This window comes from Oncorhynchus masou, chromosome 15 (genome assembly GCF_036934945.1).
Source record: "Oncorhynchus masou masou isolate Uvic2021 chromosome 15, UVic_Omas_1.1, whole genome shotgun sequence".
NCBI classification, from domain to species: Eukaryota; Metazoa; Chordata; class Actinopteri; order Salmoniformes; family Salmonidae; genus Oncorhynchus; species Oncorhynchus masou.
Window position 1 is genome coordinate 71,717,965 of NC_088226.1, and position 21,822 is coordinate 71,739,786.

General features: G+C 48.6%; 1 protein-coding gene across 1 annotated transcript in view; it reads right to left on the reverse strand.

Annotated features, from left to right (window-relative positions):
* The window catches only part of tle3a (TLE family member 3, transcriptional corepressor a), a 166,954-nt gene extending 145,943 nt beyond the window's left edge, over positions 1-21,011 (reverse strand). Inside the window, exons 1-4 of the mRNA XM_064990196.1 lie at positions 20,520-21,011; positions 19,643-20,179; positions 17,273-17,379; positions 6,204-6,267 (exon numbers count right to left, since the gene is read on the reverse strand). Coding sequence (XP_064846268.1) covers positions 6,204-6,267; positions 17,273-17,379; positions 19,643-19,666 — 195 coding nt within the window. The 5' untranslated portion in view covers positions 19,667-20,179; positions 20,520-21,011. The remainder of the gene's footprint in view (positions 1-6,203; positions 6,268-17,272; positions 17,380-19,642; positions 20,180-20,519) is intronic.
* Between the last annotated feature and the right edge of the window lie 811 nt (positions 21,012-21,822).

Consider the following 21,822-nt stretch of genomic DNA (forward strand, 5'->3'; position numbering starts at 1 on the left):
GTTGACTCATCCAGCTGTAACAGACATATACCAGGAGCTGTGCCAGTCTGTTGACTCATCCAGTTGTAACAGACATATACCAAGAGCTGTGCCAGTCTGTTGACTCATCCAACTGTAACAGACATATACCAGGAGCTGTGCCAGTCTGTTGACTCATCCAGCTGTAACGGACATGTACCAGGAGCTGTGCCAGGCCTGTTGACTCATCCAGTTGTAACAGACATATACCAGGAGCTGTGCCAGTCTGTTGACTCATCCAGCTGTAACGGACATATACCAGGAGCTGTGCCAGGCCCACCACGTCTGTTGACTCATCCAGCTGTAACGGACATATACCAGGAGCTGTGCCAGTCTGTTGACTCATCCAGCTGTAACAGACATCTACCAGGAGCTGTGCCAGGCCTGTTGACTCATCCAGCTGTAACAGACATCTACCAGGAGCTGTGCCAGGCCTGTTGACTCATCCAGCTGTAACAGACATATACCAGGAGCTGTGCCAGTCTGTTGACTCATCCAGCTGTAACGGACATATACCAGGAGCTGTGCCAGGCCCACCACGTCTGTTGACTCATCCAGCTGTAACGGATATATACCAGGAGCTGTGCCAGTCTGTTGACTCATCCAGCTGTAACAGACATCTACCAGGAGCTGTGCCAGGCCTGTTGACTCATCCAGCTGTAACAGACATCTACCAGGAGCTGTGCCAGGCCTGTTGACTCATCCAGCTGTAACAGACATTTACCAGGAGCTGTGCCAGTCTGTTGACTCATCCAGCTGTAACGGACATATACCAGGAGCTGTGCCAGGCCTGTTGACTCATCCAGCTGTAACGGACATATACCAGGAGCTGTGCCAGGCCTGTTGACTCATCCAGCCGTAACGGACATATACCAGGAGCTGTGCCAGGCCTGTTGACTCATCCAGCTGTAAACAGACATATACCAGGAGCTGTGCCAGGCCTGTTGACTCATCCAGCTGTAACAGACATCTACCAGGAGCTGTGCCAGGCCTGTTGACTCATCCAGCTGTAACGGACATCTACCAGGAGCTGTGCCAGGCCCACCACGCCTGTTGACTCATCCAGCTGTAACGCACAGAATTCACCGGCTTGTATGCGAAGCAGTAATTGTTTCGAAACATGTCCTGCCATGTCACTGATGCATCGTGAAACAGCGTTGTTTGACGAAGACATTGTCTGTATAGTGCTTTGGCCTTTTTCCACCCAGCATTGTAACAGCAGGAGAAGTCCTCCACAACAGTATATGGGTCTCGCCTGTCCCAGCCACTCAGTAGCTCCCCATACAAGATGTTTCTAGCCTCGTCTTATTCATGGTTATCTGTTGCTTTTATACACGTCTTACTACTCGAAAGGCGTCTTTAGAACTTGCACAAAAGACTCCCGTGACTTGTTTTTCAATTTGACATGTTTAGTTTCTAATGAACTAGACACAGGTCGTTCAACCCAACCCAACTATCCCCCGCCTCTACCTACCTGGCTGTCTACCTGAGATGAACCTGTAATAACCCACCTATCAGATGAACCTGTAATAACCCACCTATCAGATTAACCTGTACTAATTCACCAATCAGATGAACCTGTAATAACCCACCTATCAGATTAACCTGTACTAATTCACCAATCAGATGAACCTGTAATAACCCACCTATCAGATTAACCTGTAATAACCCACCTATCAGATTAACCTGTAATAACCCACCTATCAGATTAACCTGTAATAACCCACCTATCAGATTAACCTGTAATAACCCACCTATCAGATTAACCTGTACTAATTCACCTATCAGATTAACCTGTAATAACCCACCTATCAGATTAACCTGTACTAATTCACCTATCAGATTAACCTGTACTAATTCACCTGTCAGATTAACCTGTACTAACCCACCTATCAGATTAACCTGTAATAACCCACCTATCAGATTAACCTGTAATAACCCACCAATCAGATTAACCTGCACTAATTTACCTGTCAGATTAACCTGTAATAACCCACCAATCAGATTAACCTGCATTATAAACAGGGTGGTTCAGTCCTGAATGCTGATTGGCTGACAGCTGTGGTATATCAGACCGTATACCACGGGTATGATAAAATATTTATTACGTTGGTAACCAGTTTATAATAGCAATAAGGCACCTCGGGGGTTTGAGTGTATATTGGCCATATACCACACCCCCTCGGGACTTGTTGCATAAATAACCGACCTACAATTGATGTCAGAAGTTTACATACACCTTTCGCCAAATACATTTCAACTCAGTTTTTCACAATTCCTGACATTTAATCCTAGTAAGAATTCCCTGTCTTAGGTCAGTTAGGATCACCACTTTATTTTAGGGATTTGAAATGTCAGAATAATAGTAGAGATAATTATTTATTTCAGCTTTTATTTCTTTCATCACATTCCCAGTGGGTCAGTAGTTTACATGCATTCAATTAGTATTTGGTAGCATTGCCTTTAAATTGTTTAACTTCGGTCAAACGTTTCGGGTAGCCTTCCACAAGCTTCCCACAATAAGTTGGGTGAATTTTGGACCATCCCTCCTGACAGAGCTGGTGTAACTGAGTCAGGTTTGTAGGCCTCCTTGCTCGCACACGCTTTTTCAGTTCTGCCCACACATTTTCTGTAGGATTGAGGTCAGGGCTTTATGATGGCCACTCCAATACCTTAACTTCGTTGTCCTTAAGCCATTTTGCCACAACTTTGGAAGTATGCTTGGGGTCATTGTCCATTTGGAAGACCCATTTGTAACCAAGCTTTAACTTCCTGACTGATGTCTTGAGATGTTGCTTCAATATATCCACATAATTTCCCTTCTCATGAAGCCATCTTTTTTGTGAAGTGCACCAGTCCCTCCTGCAGTAAAGCACCCCCACAACATGATGCTGCCACCCCCGTGCTTCACGGTTGGGATGGTGTTCTTCGTCTTGCAAGCCTCGCCCTTTTTCCTCCAAACATAACGATGGTCATTGTGGCCAAACAGTTCTATTTTTGTTTCAGCAGACCAGAGGACATTTCTCCAAAAAGTACAATCTTTGTCCCCATGTGCAGTTGCAAACCGTAGTCTGGCTTTTTTATGGCGGTTTTGGAGCAGTGGCTTCTTCCTTGCTGAACGGCCTTTCAGGTTATGTCGATATAGGACTCGTTTTACTGTGGATATAGATACTTTTGTACCTGTTTCCTCCAGCATCTTCACAAGGTCCAATGCTGTTGTTCTGTGATTGATTTGCACTTTTCACAGCAAAGTACATTCATCTCTAGGAGACAGAACGCGTCTCCTTCCTGAGTGGTATGACGGCTGCGTGGTCCCATGGTGTTTATACTTGCGTACTATTGTTTGTACAGATGAACGTGGTACCTTCAGGCGTTTGGAAATTGCTCCCAAGGATGAACCAGACTTGTGGAGGTCCACAATTTATTTTTTGAGGTCTTTTGATTTTCCCATGATGTCAAGCAAAGAGGCACTGAGTTTGAAGGGAGGCCTTGAAATACATTTACATTTAACATTTAAGTCATTTAGCAGACGCTCTTATCCAGAGCGACTTACAAATTGGTGAATTCACCTTCTGACATCAGTGGAACAGCCACTTTACAATACAAAATACATCTACAGGTAGACCTCCAATTGACTCAAATGATGTCAATTAGCCTATCAGAAGCTTCTAAAGACAATACATAATTTTCTGGAATTTTCCAAGCTGTTTAAAATCACAATCATCTTTGTGTATGTAAACTTCTGACTCAGTGGAATTGTGATAAAATGAATTATAAGTGAAATAATCTGTCTGTAAACAATTGTTGGAAAAATGACTTGTGTCAAAGTAGATATCCTAACCGACTTGCCAAAACTATAGTTTGTTAACAAGAAATTTGTGGAGTGGTTGAAAAACTAGTTTTAATGACTCCAACCTAAGTGTATGTAAACTAGTTTTAATGACTCCAACCTAAGTGTATGTAAACTAGTTTTAATGACTCCTAACCTAAGTGTATGTAAACTAGTTTTAATGACTCCTAACCTAAGTGTATGTAAACTAGTTTTAATAACTCCAACCTAAGTGTATGTAAACTAGTTTTAATGACTCCTTACCTAAGTGTATGTAAACTAGTTTTAATGACTCCTAACCTAAGTGTATGTAAACTAGTTTTAATGACTCCTAACCTAAGTGTATGTAAACTAGTTTTAATGACTCCAACCTAAGTGTATGTAAACTAGTTTTAATGACTCCAACCTAAGTGTATGTAAACTAGTTTTAATGACTCCTAACCTAAGTGTATGTAAACTTCAGACTTCAACTGTATCAACCACAACACACACCCCTATCAACCACAACACACACCCCTATCAACCACAACACACACCCCTATCAACCACAACACACACCCCTATCAACCACAACACACAGCCCTATCAACCACAACACACACCCCTATCAACCAACTACCGGGCGGTACCGGTACCCGTGATACCGGTTTCTTAACATCTTCTACCCACCAGAACACTCCTGAACAGCCAATCAAAGGGCTTCCCAGACACCACTTTTACACTGCTGCTCCTCTCTGTTTATAATCTATGCATAGTCACTTTAATAACTCTACCAACAAGTATATATTACCTGAATTACCTCGACAAACCTGTGTCCCCCACACATTGACTCTGTACCGGTACCCCCTGTATATAGCCTACACATTGACTCTGTACCGGTACCCCCTGTATATAGCCTCCACATTGACTCTGTACCGGTACCCCCCTGTATATAGCCTCCACATTGACTCTGTACCGGTACCCCCTGTATATAGCCTCCACATTGACTCTGTACCGGTACCCCCTGTATATAGCCTCCACATTGACTCTGTACCGGTACCCCCTGTATATAGCCTCCACATTGACTCTGTACCGGTACCCCCTGTATATAGCCTTCACATTGACTCTGTACCGGTACCCCCTGTATATAGCCTCCACATTGACTCTGTACCGGTACCCCCTGTATATAGCCTCCACATTGACTCTGTACCGGTACCCCCTGTATATAGCCTCCACATTGACTCTGTACCGGTATCCCCTGTATATAACCTCCACATTGACTCTGTACCGTAACACCCTGTATATAGCCTCCACATTGACTCTGTACCGGTACCCCCTGTATATAGCCTCCACATTGACTCTGTACCGGTACCCCCTGTATATAGCCTCCACATTGACTCTGTACCGGTACCCCCTGTATATAGCCTCCACATTGACTCTGTACCGGTACCCCCTGTATATAGCCTCCACATTGACTCTGTACCGGTACCCCCTGTATATAGCCTCCACATTGACTCTGTACTGGTACACCCTGTATATAGCCTCCACATTGACTCAGTACCGGTACCCCCTGTATATAGCCTCCACATTGACTCTGTACCGGTACCCCCTGTATAGAGTCTCCACATTGACTCTGTACCGGTACCCCCTGTATATAGCCTCCACATTGACTCTGTACCGGTACCCCCCTGTATATAGCCTCCACATTGACTCTGTACCGGTACCCCCTGTATATAGCCTCCACATTGACTCTGTACCGGTACCCCCTGTATATAGCCTACACATTGACTCTGTACCGGTACCCCCTGTATATAGCCTCCACATTGACTCTGTACCGGTACCTCCTGTATATAGCCTCCACATTGACTCTGTACCCCCTGTATATAGCCTACACATTGACTCTGTACCAGTACCCACCTGTATATAGCCTACACATTGACTCTGTACCGGTACCCCCTGTATATAGCCTCCACATTGACTCTGTACCCCCTGTATATAGCCTACACATTGACTCTGTACCAGTACCCCCTGTATATAGCCTACACATTGACTCTGTACCAGTACCCCCTGTATATAGCCTACACATTGACTCTGTACCGGTACCCCCTGTATATAGCCTACACATTGACTCTGTACCGGTACCCCCTGTATATAGTCTCGTAGTCAGCATTTCACAGTACAGTCAACACCTGTTGTATTCAGCATGAAGCAAATAACATTTGATGAGACAACACACACTCACACCTATAAAACACTCACGCACACGCACACACACACACACACACACGCACACACACACACGAAACCCAGAGGTGAAGATAATGACTCGACAAGCCTGTTCATTCAGACCCTTAATGATCTCCTTTTGCTCTCTTACCATGACATAGTGACGTTGCATCTCCGTCTTCTCATTGGACAGCTTGTCGTACTCCACCTTAAGACTTTAAAACAGGGAGACAAGGTGTCCATTTACAGGTGTCTCTCTGAATCCCTCCCCCACCTCCTCCCCCACCTCCTCCCCCACCTCCTCCTCCCTCACCTCCTCCTCCCCCACCTCCTCCCCCACCTCCCCCCCCCCACCTCCTCCCTCCCCCACCTCCCCCACCACCTCCCCCACCACCTCCTCCCCCACCTCCTCCTCCCCCACCTCCTCCTCCCCCACCTCCTCCCCCACCTCCTCTAAAGTAGGCAATAGGGCTCTGGTCTAAAGTAGTGTACTATATAGGGAATAGGGTTCTGGTCTAAAGTAGTGCACTATATAGGGAATAGGGCTCTGGTCTAAAGTAGTGCACTATATAGGGAATAGGGCTCTGGTCTATAGTAGTACCACTATATAGGGAATAGGGCTCTGGTCTATAGTAGTGCACTATATAGGGAATAGGGCTCTGGTCTATAGTAGTACCACTATATAGGGAATAGGGCTCTGGACTATAGTAGTGCACTATATAGGGAATAGGGCTCTGGTCTATAGTAGTACCACTATATAGGGAATAGGGCTCTGGACTAAAGTAATTACCTGTGATACTGGGCCTGCAGGAACTGACTAGTTACCCCAGATACTGGGCCTGCAGGAACTGACGAGTTACCCCAGATACTGGGCCTGCAGGAACTGACTAGTTACCCCAGATACTGGGCCTGTAGGAACTGACGAGTTACCCCAGATACTGGGCCAGCAGGAACTAACTAGTTACCCCAGATACTGGGCCAGCAGGAACTAACTAGTTACCACAGATAATGGGCCTGCAGGGACTGACTAGTTACCTGTGATACTGGGCCTGCAGGAACTGACTAGTTACCTGTGATACTGGGCCAGCAGGAACTGACTAGTTACCCCAGATACTGGGCCTGTAGGAACTGACTAGTTATCTGTGATACTGGGCCTGCAGGAACTGACTAGTTACCCCAGATACTGGGCCTGCAGGAACTGACTAGTTATCTGTGATACTGGGCCTGCAGGAACTGACTAGTTACCCCAGATACTGGGCCTGCAGGGACTGACTAGTTATCTGTGATACTGGGCCTGCAGGGACTAACTAGTTACCCCAGATACTGGGCCTGTAGGAACTGACTAGTTATCTGTGATACTGGGCCTGCAGGAACTGACTAGTTACCCCAGATACTGGGCCTGCAGGGACTGACTAGTTATCTGTGATACTGGGCCTGCAGGGACTGACTAGTTACCCCAGATACTGGGCCTGCAGGAACTGACTAGTTACCCCAGATACTGGGCCTGCAGGAACTGACTAGTTATCTGTGATACTGGGCCTGTAGGAACTGACTAGTTACCCCAGATACTGGGCCAGCAGGAACTGACTAGTTATCTGTGATACTGGGCCTGCAGGAACTGACTAGTTATCTGTGATACTGGGCCTGCAGGGACTGACTAGTTACCCCAGATACTGGGCCTGCAGGAACTGACTAGTTACCCCAGATACTGGGCCTGCAGGAACTGACTAGTTATCTGTGATACTGGGCCTGCAGGAACTGACTAGTTATCTGTGATACTGGGCCTGCAGGGACTGACTAGTTACCCCAGATACTGGGTCTGCAGGGACTGACTAGTTACCCCAGATACTGGGCCTGCAGGAACTGACTAGTTACCCCAGATACTGGGCCTGCAGGAACTAACTAGTTACCCCAGATACTGGGCCAGCAGGAACTGACTAGTTATCTGTGATACTGGGCCTGCAGGAACTAACTAGTTACCCCAGATACTGGGCCTGCAGGAACTAACTAGTTACCCCAGATACTGGGCCAGCAGGAACTGACTAGTTATCTGTGATACTGGGCCAGCAGGAACTGACTAGTTATCTGTGATACTGGGCCAGCAGGAACTAACTAGTTATCTGTGATACTGGGCCTGCAGGAACTGACTAGTTATCTGTGATACTGGGCCAGCAGGAACTAACTAGTTATCTGTGATACTGGGCCTGCAGGGACTGACTAGTTACCCCAGATACTGGGTCTGCAGGGACTGACTAGTTATCTGTGATACTGGGCCTGCAGGGACTGACTAGTTACCTGTGATACTGGGCCTGTAGGAACTGACTAGTTACCCCAGATACTGGGCCTGCAGGGACTGACTAGTTATCTGTGATACTGGGCCAGCAGGAACTGACTAGTTACCCCAGATACTGGGCCTGCAGGGACTGACTAGTTACCCCAGATACTGGGCCTGCAGGAACTGACTAGTTACCCCAGATACTGGGCCTGCAGGAACTGACTAGTTACCCCAGATACTGGGCCTGCAGGAACTGACTAGTTACCCCAGATACTGGGCCTGCAGGAACTGACTAGTTACCCCAGATACTGGGCCTGTAGGAACTGACTAGTTACCCCAGATACTGGGCCTGCAGGAACTGACTAGTTACCCCAGATACTGGGCCTGCAGGAACTAACTAGTTACCTGTGATACTGGGCCAGCAGGAACTGACTAGTTACCCCAGATACTGGGCCTGCAGGGACTGACTAGTTACCTGTGATACTGGGCCTGTAGGAACTGACTAGTTACCCCAGATACTGGGCCTGCAGGGACTGACTAGTTACCCCAGATACTGGGCCTGCAGGAACTGACTAGTTACCCCAGATACTGGGCCTGCAGGGACTGACTAGTTACCCCAGATACTGGGCCTGCAGGGACTGACTAGTTACCCCAGATACTGGGCCTGCAGGAACTGACTAGTTACCTGTGATACTGGGCCTGCAGGGACTGACTAGTTACCCCAGATACTGGGCCTGCAGGGACTGACTAGTTATCTGTGATACTGGGCCTGCAGGGACTGACTAGTTACCTGTGATACTGGGCCTGCAGGGACTGACTAGTTACCCCAGATACTGGGCCTGCAGGGACTGACTAGTTACCCCAGATACTGGGCCTGCAGGGACTGACTAGTTACCCCAGATACTGGGCCTGCAGGAACTGACTAGTTACCTGTGATACTGGGCCTGCAGGGACTGACTAGTTACCCCAGATACTGGGCCTGCAGGGACTGACTAGTTATCTGTGATACTGGGCCTGCAGGGACTGACTAGTTACCTGTGATACTGGGCCTGCAGGGACTGACTAGTTACCTGTGATACTGGGCCTGCAGGGACTGACTAGTTACCCCAGATACTGGGCCTGCAGGGACTGACTAGTTACCCCAGATACTGGGCCTGCAGGGACTGACTAGTTACCTGTGATACTGGGCCTGCAGGGACTGACTAGTTACCTGTGATACTGGGCCTGTAGGAACTGACTAGTTACCCCAGATACTGGGCCTGCAGGAACTGACTAGTTACCCCAGATACTGGGCCTGCAGGGACTGACTAGTTATCTGTGATACTGGGCCTGCAGGAACTGACTAGTTACCCCAGATACTGGGCCTGCAGGAACTGACTAGTTACCCCAGATACTGGGCCTGCAGGGACTGACTAGTTATCTGTGATACTGGGCCTGTAGGAACTGACTAGTTACCCCAGATACTGGGCCTGCAGGGACTGACTAGTTACCCCAGATACTGGGCCTGCAGGGACTGACTAGTTACCCCAGATACTGGGCCTGCAGGGACTGACTAGTTATCTGTGATACTGGGCCTGCAGGAACTGACTAGTTATCTGTGATACTGGGCCTGCAGGGACTGACTAGTTATCTGTGATACTGGGCCTGCAGGAACTGACTAGTTATCCCAGATACTGGGCCTGCAGGGACTGACTAGTTATCTGTGATACTGGGCCTGCAGGAACTGACTAGTTATCTGTGATACTGGGCCTGCAGGGACTGACTAGTTACCCCAGATACTGGGCCTGCAGGGACTGACTAGTTATCTGTGATACTGGGCCTGCAGGGACTGACTAGTTACCCCAGATACTGGGCCTGCAGGGACTGACTAGTTATCTGTGATACTGGGCCTGCAGGGACCGACTAGTTATCTGTGATACTGGGCCTGCAGGGACTGACTAGTTACCCCAGATACTGGGCCTGCAGGAACTGACTAGTTACCCCAGATACTGGGCCTGCAGGGACTGACTAGTTATCTGTGATACTGGGCCTGTAGGAACTGACTAGTTACCCCAGATACTGGGCCTGCAGGGACTGACTAGTTATCTGTGATACTGGGCCTGCAGGAACTGACTAGTTATCTGTGATACTGGGCCTGCAGGAACTGACTAGTTATCTGTGATACTGGGCCTGCAGGGACTGACTAGTTACCCCAGATACTGGGTCTGCAGGAACTGACTAGTTACCTGTGATACTGGGCCTGCAGGGACTGACTAGTTACCCCAGATACTGGGCCTGCAGGAACTGACTAGTTACCCCAGATACTGGGCCTGCAGGAACTAACTAGTTACCCCAGATACTGGGCCTGCAGGAACTGACTAGTTATCTGTGATACTGGGCCTGCAGGGACTGACTAGTTACCTGTGATACTGGGCCTGCAGGGACTGACTAGTTATCTGTGATACTGGGCCTGCAGGGACTGACTAGTTACCTGTGATACTGGGCCTGCAGGGACTAACTAGTTACCCCAGATACTGGGCCTGCAGGGACTAACTAGTTACCCCAGATACTGGGCCTGCAGGAACTGACTAGTTATCTGTGATACTGGGCCTGCAGGGACTGACTAGTTACCCCAGATACTGGGCCTGCAGGAACTAACTAGTTACCCCAGATACTGGGCCTGCAGGAACTGACTAGTTATCTGTGATACTGGGCCTGCAGGGACTGACTAGTTACCTGTGATACTGGGCCTGCAGGGACTGACTAGTTACCCCAGATACTGGGCCTGCAGGGACTGACTAGTTATCTGTGATACTGGGCCTGCAGGAACTGACTAGTTATCTGTGATACTGGGCCTGCAGGAACTGACTAGTTACCCCAGATACTGGGCCTGCAGGGACTGACTAGTTATCTGTGATACTGGGCCTGCAGGAACTGACTAGTTATCTGTGATACTGGGCCTGCAGGGACTAACTAGTTATCTGTGATACTGGGCCTGCAGGAACTGACTAGTTATCTGTGATACTGGGCCTGCAGGGACTAACTAGTTATCTGTGATACTGGGCCTGCAGGAACTGACTAGTTATCTGTGATACTGGGCCTGCAGGAACTGACTAGTTATCTGTGATACTGGGACTGCAGGGACTGACTAGTTATCTGTGATACTGGGCCTGCAGGAACTAACTAGTTACCTGTGATACTGGGCCTGCAGGAACTGACTAGTTACCTGTGATACTGGGCCTGCAGGGACTAACTAGTTATCTGTGATACTGGGCCTGCAGGAACTGACTAGTTATCTGTGATACTGGGCCTGCAGGAACTAACTAGTTACCTGTGATACTGGGCCTGCAGGAACTGACTAGTTATCTGTGATACTGGGCCTGCAGGGACTGACTAGTTATCTGTGATACTGGGCCTGCAGGGACTGACTAGTTACCTGTGATACTGGGCCTGCAGGGACTGACTAGTTACCTGTGATACTGGGCCAGCAGGGACTGACTAGTTACCTGTGATACTGGGCCAGCAGGGACTGACTAGTTATCTGTGATACTGGGCCTGCAGGGACTGACTAGTTACCTGTGATACTGGGCCTGCAGGGACTGACTAGTTACCTGTGATACTGGGCCTGCAGGGACTGACTAGTTACCTGTGATACTGGGCCAGCAGGGACTGACTAGTTACCCCAGATACTGGGCCTGCAGGGACTGACTAGTTACCTGTGATACTGGGCCAGCAGGGACTGACTAGTTACCCCAGATACTGGGCCTGCAGGGACTGACTAATTACCTGTGATACTGGGCCTGCAGGGACTGACTAGTTACCCCAGATACTGGGCCTGTAGGAACTGACTAGTTACCCCAGATACTGGGCCTGCAGGGACTGACTAGTTACCCCAGATACTGGGCCTGCAGGAACTGACTAGTTACCCCAGATACTGGGCCTGCAGGAACTGACTAGTTATCTGTGATACTGGGCCTGCAGGGACTGACTAGTTATCTGTGATACTGGGCCTGCAGGAACTGACTAGTTATCTGTGATACTGGGCCTGCAGGGACTAACTAGTTACCCCAGATACTGGGCCTGCAGGGACTAACTAGTTACCCCAGATACTGGGCCTGCAGGGACTGACTAGTTACCTGTGATACTGGGCCTGCAGGGACTAACTAGTTACCCCAGATACTGGGCCTGCAGGAACTGACTAGTTATCTGTGATACTGGGCCAGCAGGGACTGACTAGTTACCCCAGATACTGGGCCTGCAGGGACTGACTAGTTATCTGTGATACTGGGCCTGCAGGGACTGACTAGTTACCTGTGATACTGGGCCTGCAGGGACTAACTAGTTACCCCAGATACTGGGCCTGCAGGAACTGACTAGTTATCTGTGATACTGGGCCTGCAGGGACTGACTAGTTATCTGTGATACTGGGCCTGCAGGAACTGACTAGTTATCTGTGATACTGGGCCTGCAGGGACTGACTAGTTATCTGTGATACTGGGCCTGCAGGGACTGACTAGTTATCTGTGATACTGGGCCTGCAGGAACTGACTAGTTATCTGTGATACTGGGCCTGCAGGGACTGACTAGTTACCCCAGATACTGGGCCAGCAGGAACTGACTAGTTATCTGTGATACTGGGCCTGCAGGAACTGACTAGTTACCCCAGATACTGGGCCTGCAGGAACTGACTAGTTACCCCAGATACTGGGCCTGCAGGAACTGACTAATTACCCCAGATACTGGGCCAGCAGGAACTGACTAGTTATCTGTGATACTGGGCCTGCAGGGACTGACTAGTTACCCCAGATACTGGGCCTGCAGGAACTGACTAGTTACCCCAGATACTGGGCCTGCAGGAACTGACTAGTTACCTGTGATACTGGGCCTGCAGGAACTGACTAGTTACCCCAGATACTGGGCCTGCAGGGACTAACTAGTTACCCCAGATACTGGGCCTGCAGGGACTGACTAGTTACCTGTGATACTGGGCCTGCAGGAACTGACTAGTTACCCCAGATACTGGGCCTGCAGGGACTGACTAGTTATCTGTGATACTGGGCCTGTAGGAACTGACTAGTTACCCCAGATACTGGGCCTGCAGGGACTGACTAGTTATCTGTGATACTGGGCCTGCAGGAACTGACTAGTTACCTGTGATACTGGGCCTGCAGGGACTGACTAGTTATCTGTGATACTGGGCCTGCAGGAACTGACTAGTTACCCCAGATACTGGGCCTGCAGGGACTAACTAGTTATCTGTGATACTGGGCCTGCAGGAACTGACTAGTTACCCCAGATACTGGGCCTGCAGGGACTGACTAGTTATCTGTGATACTGGGCCTGCAGGGACTGACTAGTTACCTGTGATACTGGGCCTGTAGGAACTGACTAGTTACCCCAGATACTGGGCCTGCAGGGACTGACTAGTTATCTGTGATACTGGGCCTGCAGGAACTGACTAGTTACCCCAGATACTGGGCCTGCAGGGACTGACTAGTTACCCCAGATACTGGGCCTGCAGGAACTGACTAGTTACCCCAGATACTGGGCCAGCAGGAACTGACTAGTTACCCCAGATACTGGGCCAGCAGGAACTGACTAGTTACCCCAGATACTGGGCCTGCAGGAACTGACTAGTTATCTGTGATACTGGGCCTGCAGGGACTGACTAGTTATCTGTGATACTGGGCCTGCAGGAACTGACTAGTTATCTGTGATACTGGGCCTGCAGGGACTGACTAGTTACCCCAGATACTGGGCCTGCAGGGACTGACTAGTTACCCTAGATACTGGGCCTGCAGGGACTGACTAGTTACCCTAGATACTGGGCCTGCAGGGACTGACTAGTTACCCCAAATACTGGGCCTGCAGGAACTGACTAGTTACCTGTGATACTGGGCCTGCAGGGACTGACTAGTTACCCCAGATACTGGGCCTGCAGGAACTGACTAGTTACCCCAGATACTGGGCCTGCAGGAACTGACTAGTTATCTGTGATACTGGGCCTGCAGGAACTGACTAGTTATCTGTGATACTGGGCCTGCAGGAACTGACTAGTTACCCCAGATACTGGGCCTGCAGGAACTGACTAGTTACCCCAGATACTGGGCCTGCAGGAACTGACTAGTTACCACAGATACTGGGCCTGCAGGAACTGACTAGTTACCTGTGATACTGGGCCTGCAGGGACTGACTAGTTATCTGTGATACTGGGCCTGCAGGGACTGACTAGTTACCACAGATACTGGGCCTGCAGGGACTGACTAGTTACCTGTGATACTGGGCCTGCAGGGACTGACTAGTTACCCCAGATACTGGGCCTGCAGGAACTGACTAGTTACCTGTGATACTGGGCCTGCAGGAATTGACTAGTTACCCCAGATACTGGGCCTGCAGGGACTGACTAGTTACCCCAGATACTGGGCCTGCAGGGACTGACTAGTTATCTGTGATACTGGGCCTGCAGGGACTGACTAGTTATCTGTGATACTGGGCCTGCAGGGACTGACTAGTTATCTGTGATACTGGGCCTGCAGGGACTGACTAGTTACCCCAGATACTGGGCCTGCAGGGACTGACTAGTTACCCCAGATACTGGGCCTGCAGGGACTGACTAGTTATCTGTGATACTGGGCCTGCAGGGACTGACTAGTTATCTGTGATACTGGGTCTGCAGGGACTGACTAGTTATCTGTGATACTGGGCCTGCAGGGACTAACTAGTTACCTGTGATACTGGGCCTGCAGGGACTAACTAGTTATCTGTGATACTGGGCCTGCAGGAACTGACTAGTTACCCCAGATACTGGGCCTGCAGGGACTAACTAGTTACCTGTGATACTGGGCCTGCAGGGACTGACTAGTTACCTGTGATACTGGGCCTGCAGGGACTGACTAGTTACCTGTGATACTGGGCCTGCAGGGACTAACTAGTTATCTGTGATACTGGGCCTGCAGGAACTGACTAGTTACCCCAGATACTGGGCCTGCAGGGACTAACTAGTTACCTGTGATACTGGGCCTGCAGGGACTGACTAGTTACCTGTGATACTGGGCCTGCAGGGACTAACTAGTTATCTGTGATACTGGGCCTGCAGGAACTGACTAGTTACCCCAGATACTGGGCCTGCAGGGACTAACTAGTTACCTGTGATACTGGGCCTGCAGGAACTAACTAGTTACCCCAGATACTGGGCCTGCAGGGACTGACTAGTTATCTGTGATACTGGGCCTGCAGGGACTGACTAGTTACCCCAGATACTGGGCCTGCAGGAACTGACTAGTTATCTGTGATACTGGGCCTGCAGGGACTGACTAGTTACCCCAGATACTGGGCCAGCAGGGACTGACTAGTTACCTGTGATACTGGGCCTGCAGGAACTGACTAGTTACCCCAGATACTGGGCCTGCAGGAACTGACTAGTTACCCCAGATACTGGGCCTGCAGGGACTAACTAGTTACCCCAGATACTGGGCCTGCAGGAACTGACTAGTTACCCCAGATACTGGGCCTGCAGGGACTGACTAGTTATCTGTGATACTGGGCCAGCAGGGACTGACTAGTTACCCCAGATACTGGGCCTGCAGGAACTGACTAGTTACCCCAGATACTGGGCCTGCAGGAACTGACTAGTTACCCCAGATACTGGGCCTGCAGGAACTGACTAGTTACCCCAGATACTGGGCCTGTAGGAACTGACTAGTTACCCCAGATACTGGGCCTGCAGGGACTAACTAGTTACCTGTGATACTGGGCCTGCAGGAACTGACTAGTTACCTGTGATACTGGGCCTGCAGGAACTGACTAGTTACCCCAGATACTGGGCCTGCAGGGACTAACTAGTTACCTGTGATACTGGGCCTGCAGGGACTGACTAGTTACCCCAGATACTGGGCCTGTAGGAACTGACTAGTTACCCCAGATACTGGGCCTGCAGGGACTAACTAGTTACCCCAGATACTGGGCCTGCAGGGACTGACTAGTTATCTGTGATACTGGGCCTGCAGGAACTGACTAGTTACCCCAGATACTGGGCCTGCAGGGACTGACTAGTTACCCCAGATACTGGGCCTGCAGGGACTGACTAGTTATCTGTGATACTGGGCCTGCAGGAACTGACTAGTTACCCCAGATACTGGGCCTGCAGGAACTGACTAGTTACCCCAGATACTGGGCCTGCAGGGACTAACTAGTTACCTGTGATACTGGGCCTGCAGGAACTGACTAGTTACCCCAGATACTGGGCCTGCAGGAACTGACTAGTTATCTGTGATACTGGGCCTGCAGGAACTGACTAGTTATCTGTGATACTGGGCCTGCAGGAACTGACTAGTTACCCCAGATACTGACCCTGCAGGAACTGACTAGTTACCCCAGATACTGACCCTGCAGGGACTGACTAGTTACCCCAGATACTGGGCCTGCAGGGACTAACTAGTTATCTGTGATACTGGGCCTGCAGGGACTAACTAGTTACCCCAGATACTGGGCCTGCAGGGACTAACTAGTTACCCCAGATACTGGGCCTGCAGGAACTGACTAGTTACCTGTGATACTGGGCCTGCAGGAACTGACTAGTTACCCCAGATACTGGGCCTGCAGGAACTGACTAGTTACCCCAGATACTGGGCCTGCAGGGACTAACTAGTTACCTGTGATACTGGGCCAGCAGGAACTGACTAGTTACCTGTGATACTGGGCCTGCAGGGACTGACTAGTTACCCCAGATACTGGGCCTGCAGGGACTAACTAGTTACCTGTGATACTGGGCCTGCAGGAACTGACTAGTTACCCCAGATACTGGGCCTGCAGGGACTAACTAGTTACCTGTGATACTGGGCCTGCAGGGACTAACTAGTTACCTGTGATACTGGGCCAGCAGGGACTAACTAGTTACCCCAGATACTGGGCCTGCAGGGACTAACTAGTTATCTGTGATACTGGGCCTGCAGGGACTAACTAGTTACCTGTGATACTGGGCCTGCAGAAACTGAAACTCGTCCTTGATCCTGTCGCAGGACTCTGCTACGGTGAACTTGAACCCAGGCTGACTCGGCTGACCATGTCCAGGTGCCTGAAACAACATGGGAGAACATCACCTGGTCAGGTGAGATCATTAGAGAGCTATGATGCACACGCAACAAATACAAGTTTCGTCTTCACATTTATTGAAATCAATAGGCTATATTCAGTCCATCATTAGGACGGGTGTGTGTATTTCAGTCCATCATTAGGACAGGTGTTTACATATTTCAGCCCATCATTAGGACAGGTGTGTGTATTTCAGCCCATCATTAGGACAGGTGTGTGTATTTCAGCCCATCATTAGGACAGGTGTGTGTATTTCAGCCCATCATTAGGACAGGTGTGTGTATTTCAGCCCATCATTAGGACAGGTAATTATATATTTCAGCCCATCATTAGGACAGGTGTGTATTTCAGCCCATCATTAGGACAGGTGTATATTTCAGCCCCTCATTAGGACAGGTGTGTGTATTTCAGCCCATCATTAGGACAGGTAATTATATATTTCAGCCCATCATTAGGACAGGTGTGTATTTCAGCCCATCATTAGGACAGGTGTTGATATATTTCAGCCCATCATTAGGACAGGTGTATATTTCAGCCCATCATTAGGACAAGTGTTTATATATTTCAGCCCATCATTAGGACAAGTGTTTATATATTTCAGCCCATCATTAGGACAGGTGTTTATATATTTCAGCCCATCATTAGGACAGGTGTATATTTCAGCCCATCATTAGGACAGGTGTTGATATATTTCAGCCCATCATTAGGACAGGTGTATATTTCAGCCCATCATTAGGACAGGTGTGTATTTCAGCCCATCATTAGGACAGGTGTATATTTCAGCCCCTCATTAGGACAGGTGTGTGTATTTCAGCCCATCATTAGGACAGGTAATTATATATTTCAGCCCATCATTAGGACAGGTGTGTATTTCAGCCCATCATTAGGACAGGTGTTGATATATTTCAGCCCATCATTAGGACAGGTGTATATTTCAGCCCATCATTAGGACAAGTGTTTATATATTTCAGCCCATCATTAGGACAAGTGTTTATATATTTCAGCCCATCATTAGGACAGGTGTTTATATATTTCAGCCCATCATTAGGACAGGTGTATATTTCAGCCCATCATTAGGACAGGTGTTGATATATTTCAGCCCATCATTAGGACAGGTGTATATTTCAGCCCATCATTAGGACAGGTGTGTATTTCAGCCCATCATTAGGACAGGTGTATATTTCAGCCCATCATTAGGACAGGTGTATATTTGAGCACATCATTAGGAAAGGTATATGTATTTCAGTCCATCATTAGGACAGGTATATGTATTTCAGTCCATCATTAGGACAGGTGCATATTTCAGCCCATCATTAGGACAGGTGAGTGTATTTCAGCCCATCATTAGGACAGGACAGGTGTATTTTTTACACTAGATTGGTCAGCCTGTGTTACAGCGTCTCGTAGAATAATGGGGCATCAGTATTTCACATTGGAAGGACAGGAGGCATAAAATATGTATTCCACCCTGCCTGCTGTTTGGCACTCTGGGACAGTGCTCTCAGATCTAGTAACAGCCCCCCCCCCCTCCAGTCCATGTAATATAATTCATAATGAAAGGCAAAACTGATCCTAGATCTGGACTTCTCCCCCGAAACACTATGTGAACACAGGATTTCATTCATAGATGTAGCTATTATTTGTGTTCCAGATTATAATGAGTGTTTGTCTACGAGTCCATCTGGGGTAACTAACGTAACACTCCTAGCTACTGCGGTAGCTATGCCAACAGTAGCGTTCTGACAAAAGGAGGGAGTGAGATTTTTATTTTTATTATTTTTTTTACAAGCAGCTCCAGACGTGCAGCTCTTGTAATGCCGAGCATAAACACCATCACATCCACGGCGTTTTACTTGGCATGGATGGATGGGTTGACAGTGCCAGAGAAGAGGGGTTTGGTCTAAAACACTTTATTTTCTTTACCTTTGGAAGTCAAAGCAGATGCCACTTTGGTTTTGTTTATGCGGGTATATAGCACCTAAACAATCATCTCTCCAACATCACACCATTACACACACAAATTTGACTTCTGATAGGAGTATGATAGCTAATATTGTTGTTAATGTAGCTAGCTAGCTACAGTAAGAGTGTGGCAAATCATATTTCCGTCGCTTTAGTTCAAGGCAACAGTATGGTGAAAAATCTTTTGACAAGACAGACAGCGAGAACAAGACTCAGTTGTTGTAGGACTCTCCTTTCAAAAAAAGAGAAGGATGAAACATTAGAAAAGGGAGACAACAACGTACAGGATGTCGGCCCTGAGGATACATCTTCAACTGGATCCTCTGTTTATTTGGATGGGAGAAGCGCCAGCTTCGGGTCGTCTGGTGAGGAGACGGTCAGAGTCTGGCTGGTCTCTGCTCCTCTCACAACAACTGTGGTGGAGGTGGTGGAGGGTGGTGAGGAGGTGGAGGGGGAGGTGGTGGAGGAGGGGGAGGAGATGGTGTGGAGGAGGAGGTGGTGGAGGAGATGGTGGTGGAGGAGGAGGAGGTGGTGGAGATGGTGGTGGAGGAGGAGGTGGTGGAGGGGTGGAGGAAGTGGTGGAGGGGGAGGTGGAGGAAGTGGTGGAGGGGGAGGTGGAGGAAGTGGTGGAGGGGGAGGTGGAGGAAGTGTTGGAGGGGGAGGTGGAGGGGGAGGAGGAGGGGTGTAGGAAGTGGTGGAGGTGGAGGAGGAGGAGGGGTGGAGGAGGTGGTGGTGGTGGAGGAGGAGGGGTGGAGGAGGAGGAGGGGTGGAGGAGGTGGAGGAGAACTCCTCAAAATCCTTCCTTGAAGACGCGATTTAATCTGTTGGTTGAAAACAGAAGGAAGATTTCAGCCTATACTGGCTGATAGAAATAATCAGTGGGCAAAACCGGTCATAGGCTAACCGGATGTGTTACAACAAAAACAACATACACGTGATCACCATTAACTAGCTAACAACAGTAGTTAACATGAGATAGTGCCACGTTATTTTTCACACCAGCAGCAGTGTGGCCGATCGTAACCACAGTGTGGCTGTAAATTTCACTTTCCCAAACTTGATACAGCAACGACGGCTGGTTTAACGGGAAGTACAAACAAACAACCCCCTTGTTTAGCTAGTCCAAACCTCAGCTAGTAATACCCAGCGCTAGTCTCTTACCTGTGTGTTTAGTACTCAGATGATTTGATGTCAAACGTACACGAATTCGCTTTTAAATCCGTCCCAAAAGGAAGAGGGTGGGGGGTGTCTGGATGGCGAGAAGGTTCGTGGATCAACGCAGACCACGCCGGGCATCCTCTCCCGGTGCACCCTGCTTCTCTCTCGGTCTAGGACTAAGTTAGCCCATGAAATACGGTCCGGTTCAAGACGAAACGATTTCTCTAGTTTACTTACTGTACTTGAGACGTTTTTTAAATGTATTTTTTTGTGTGGGGGGGGAAGATGGCTGCTGCTTTAATCCAAAGGTAATGTTCTCATGTACGTCTTCCCCCTCGAATTTGAAAACGTAGCTAACATGGTTAAATGAGAGTTACTCCTTTTCGATAATTGTCACATATCGCAGTTCATCCACAGCAAGCCTTTTTGTCCACCCCCGTCCGGGTCGGTGCCACACACACACAGGCATTCTACAGCACCGGGGCTGAAACGGTCGTGAAAGCGCTTCTTTTGTCTGTCCAATCAGATTTGCTCTGAATTCTCTGATAGGCTCAGAGACCTATCAGAGAACGATGTCCCCACGTGGGAGCCCTCGGTTTCCACTTGAGCGTTCGTTTTGGGACGCGATCTTTTCTCTCTCGTCAGAGGAGTCTGTTCAAATCAAAGTGACGTAGGGTAAGGACAGCCTCGGAGGGATTTAAAAGCTGATATGCATAATACTGCTTTATAGTTCATTACTGGTTACTTAATGGTTACCCGGACTATCTGCACTAACGCTATATTGCACAGCCTCTATGCATGAGGGTTATATATATATATAACGAAGCTATATACACACACATATGCATACTGACACAACACAAACAAACATACACACACACTTTTACACTCATCAAATGCTGCTGCTAATCTGTAATTTATTTTACTCTTATTATTATCTATCCTGATGACTAGTCACTTTACCATGCCTTTATGTACATATCTACCTCAAATACCTTATTATTATCTATCCTGATGTCTAGTCACTTTACCCTGCCTTTATGTACATATCTACCTCAAATACCTTATTATTATCTATCCTGATGACTAGTCACTTTACCCTGCCTTCATGTACATATCTACCTCCAATACATCATACCTCTGCACAATGATCTAGTACTGGTACTGCCTGTATATAGCTCCACATTGATCTGGTACTTCCTGTGTATAGCTCCACATTGATCTGGTACTTCCTGTGTATAGCTCCACATTGATCTGGTACTTCCTGTATATAGCTCCACATTGATCTGGTACTTCCTGTGTATAG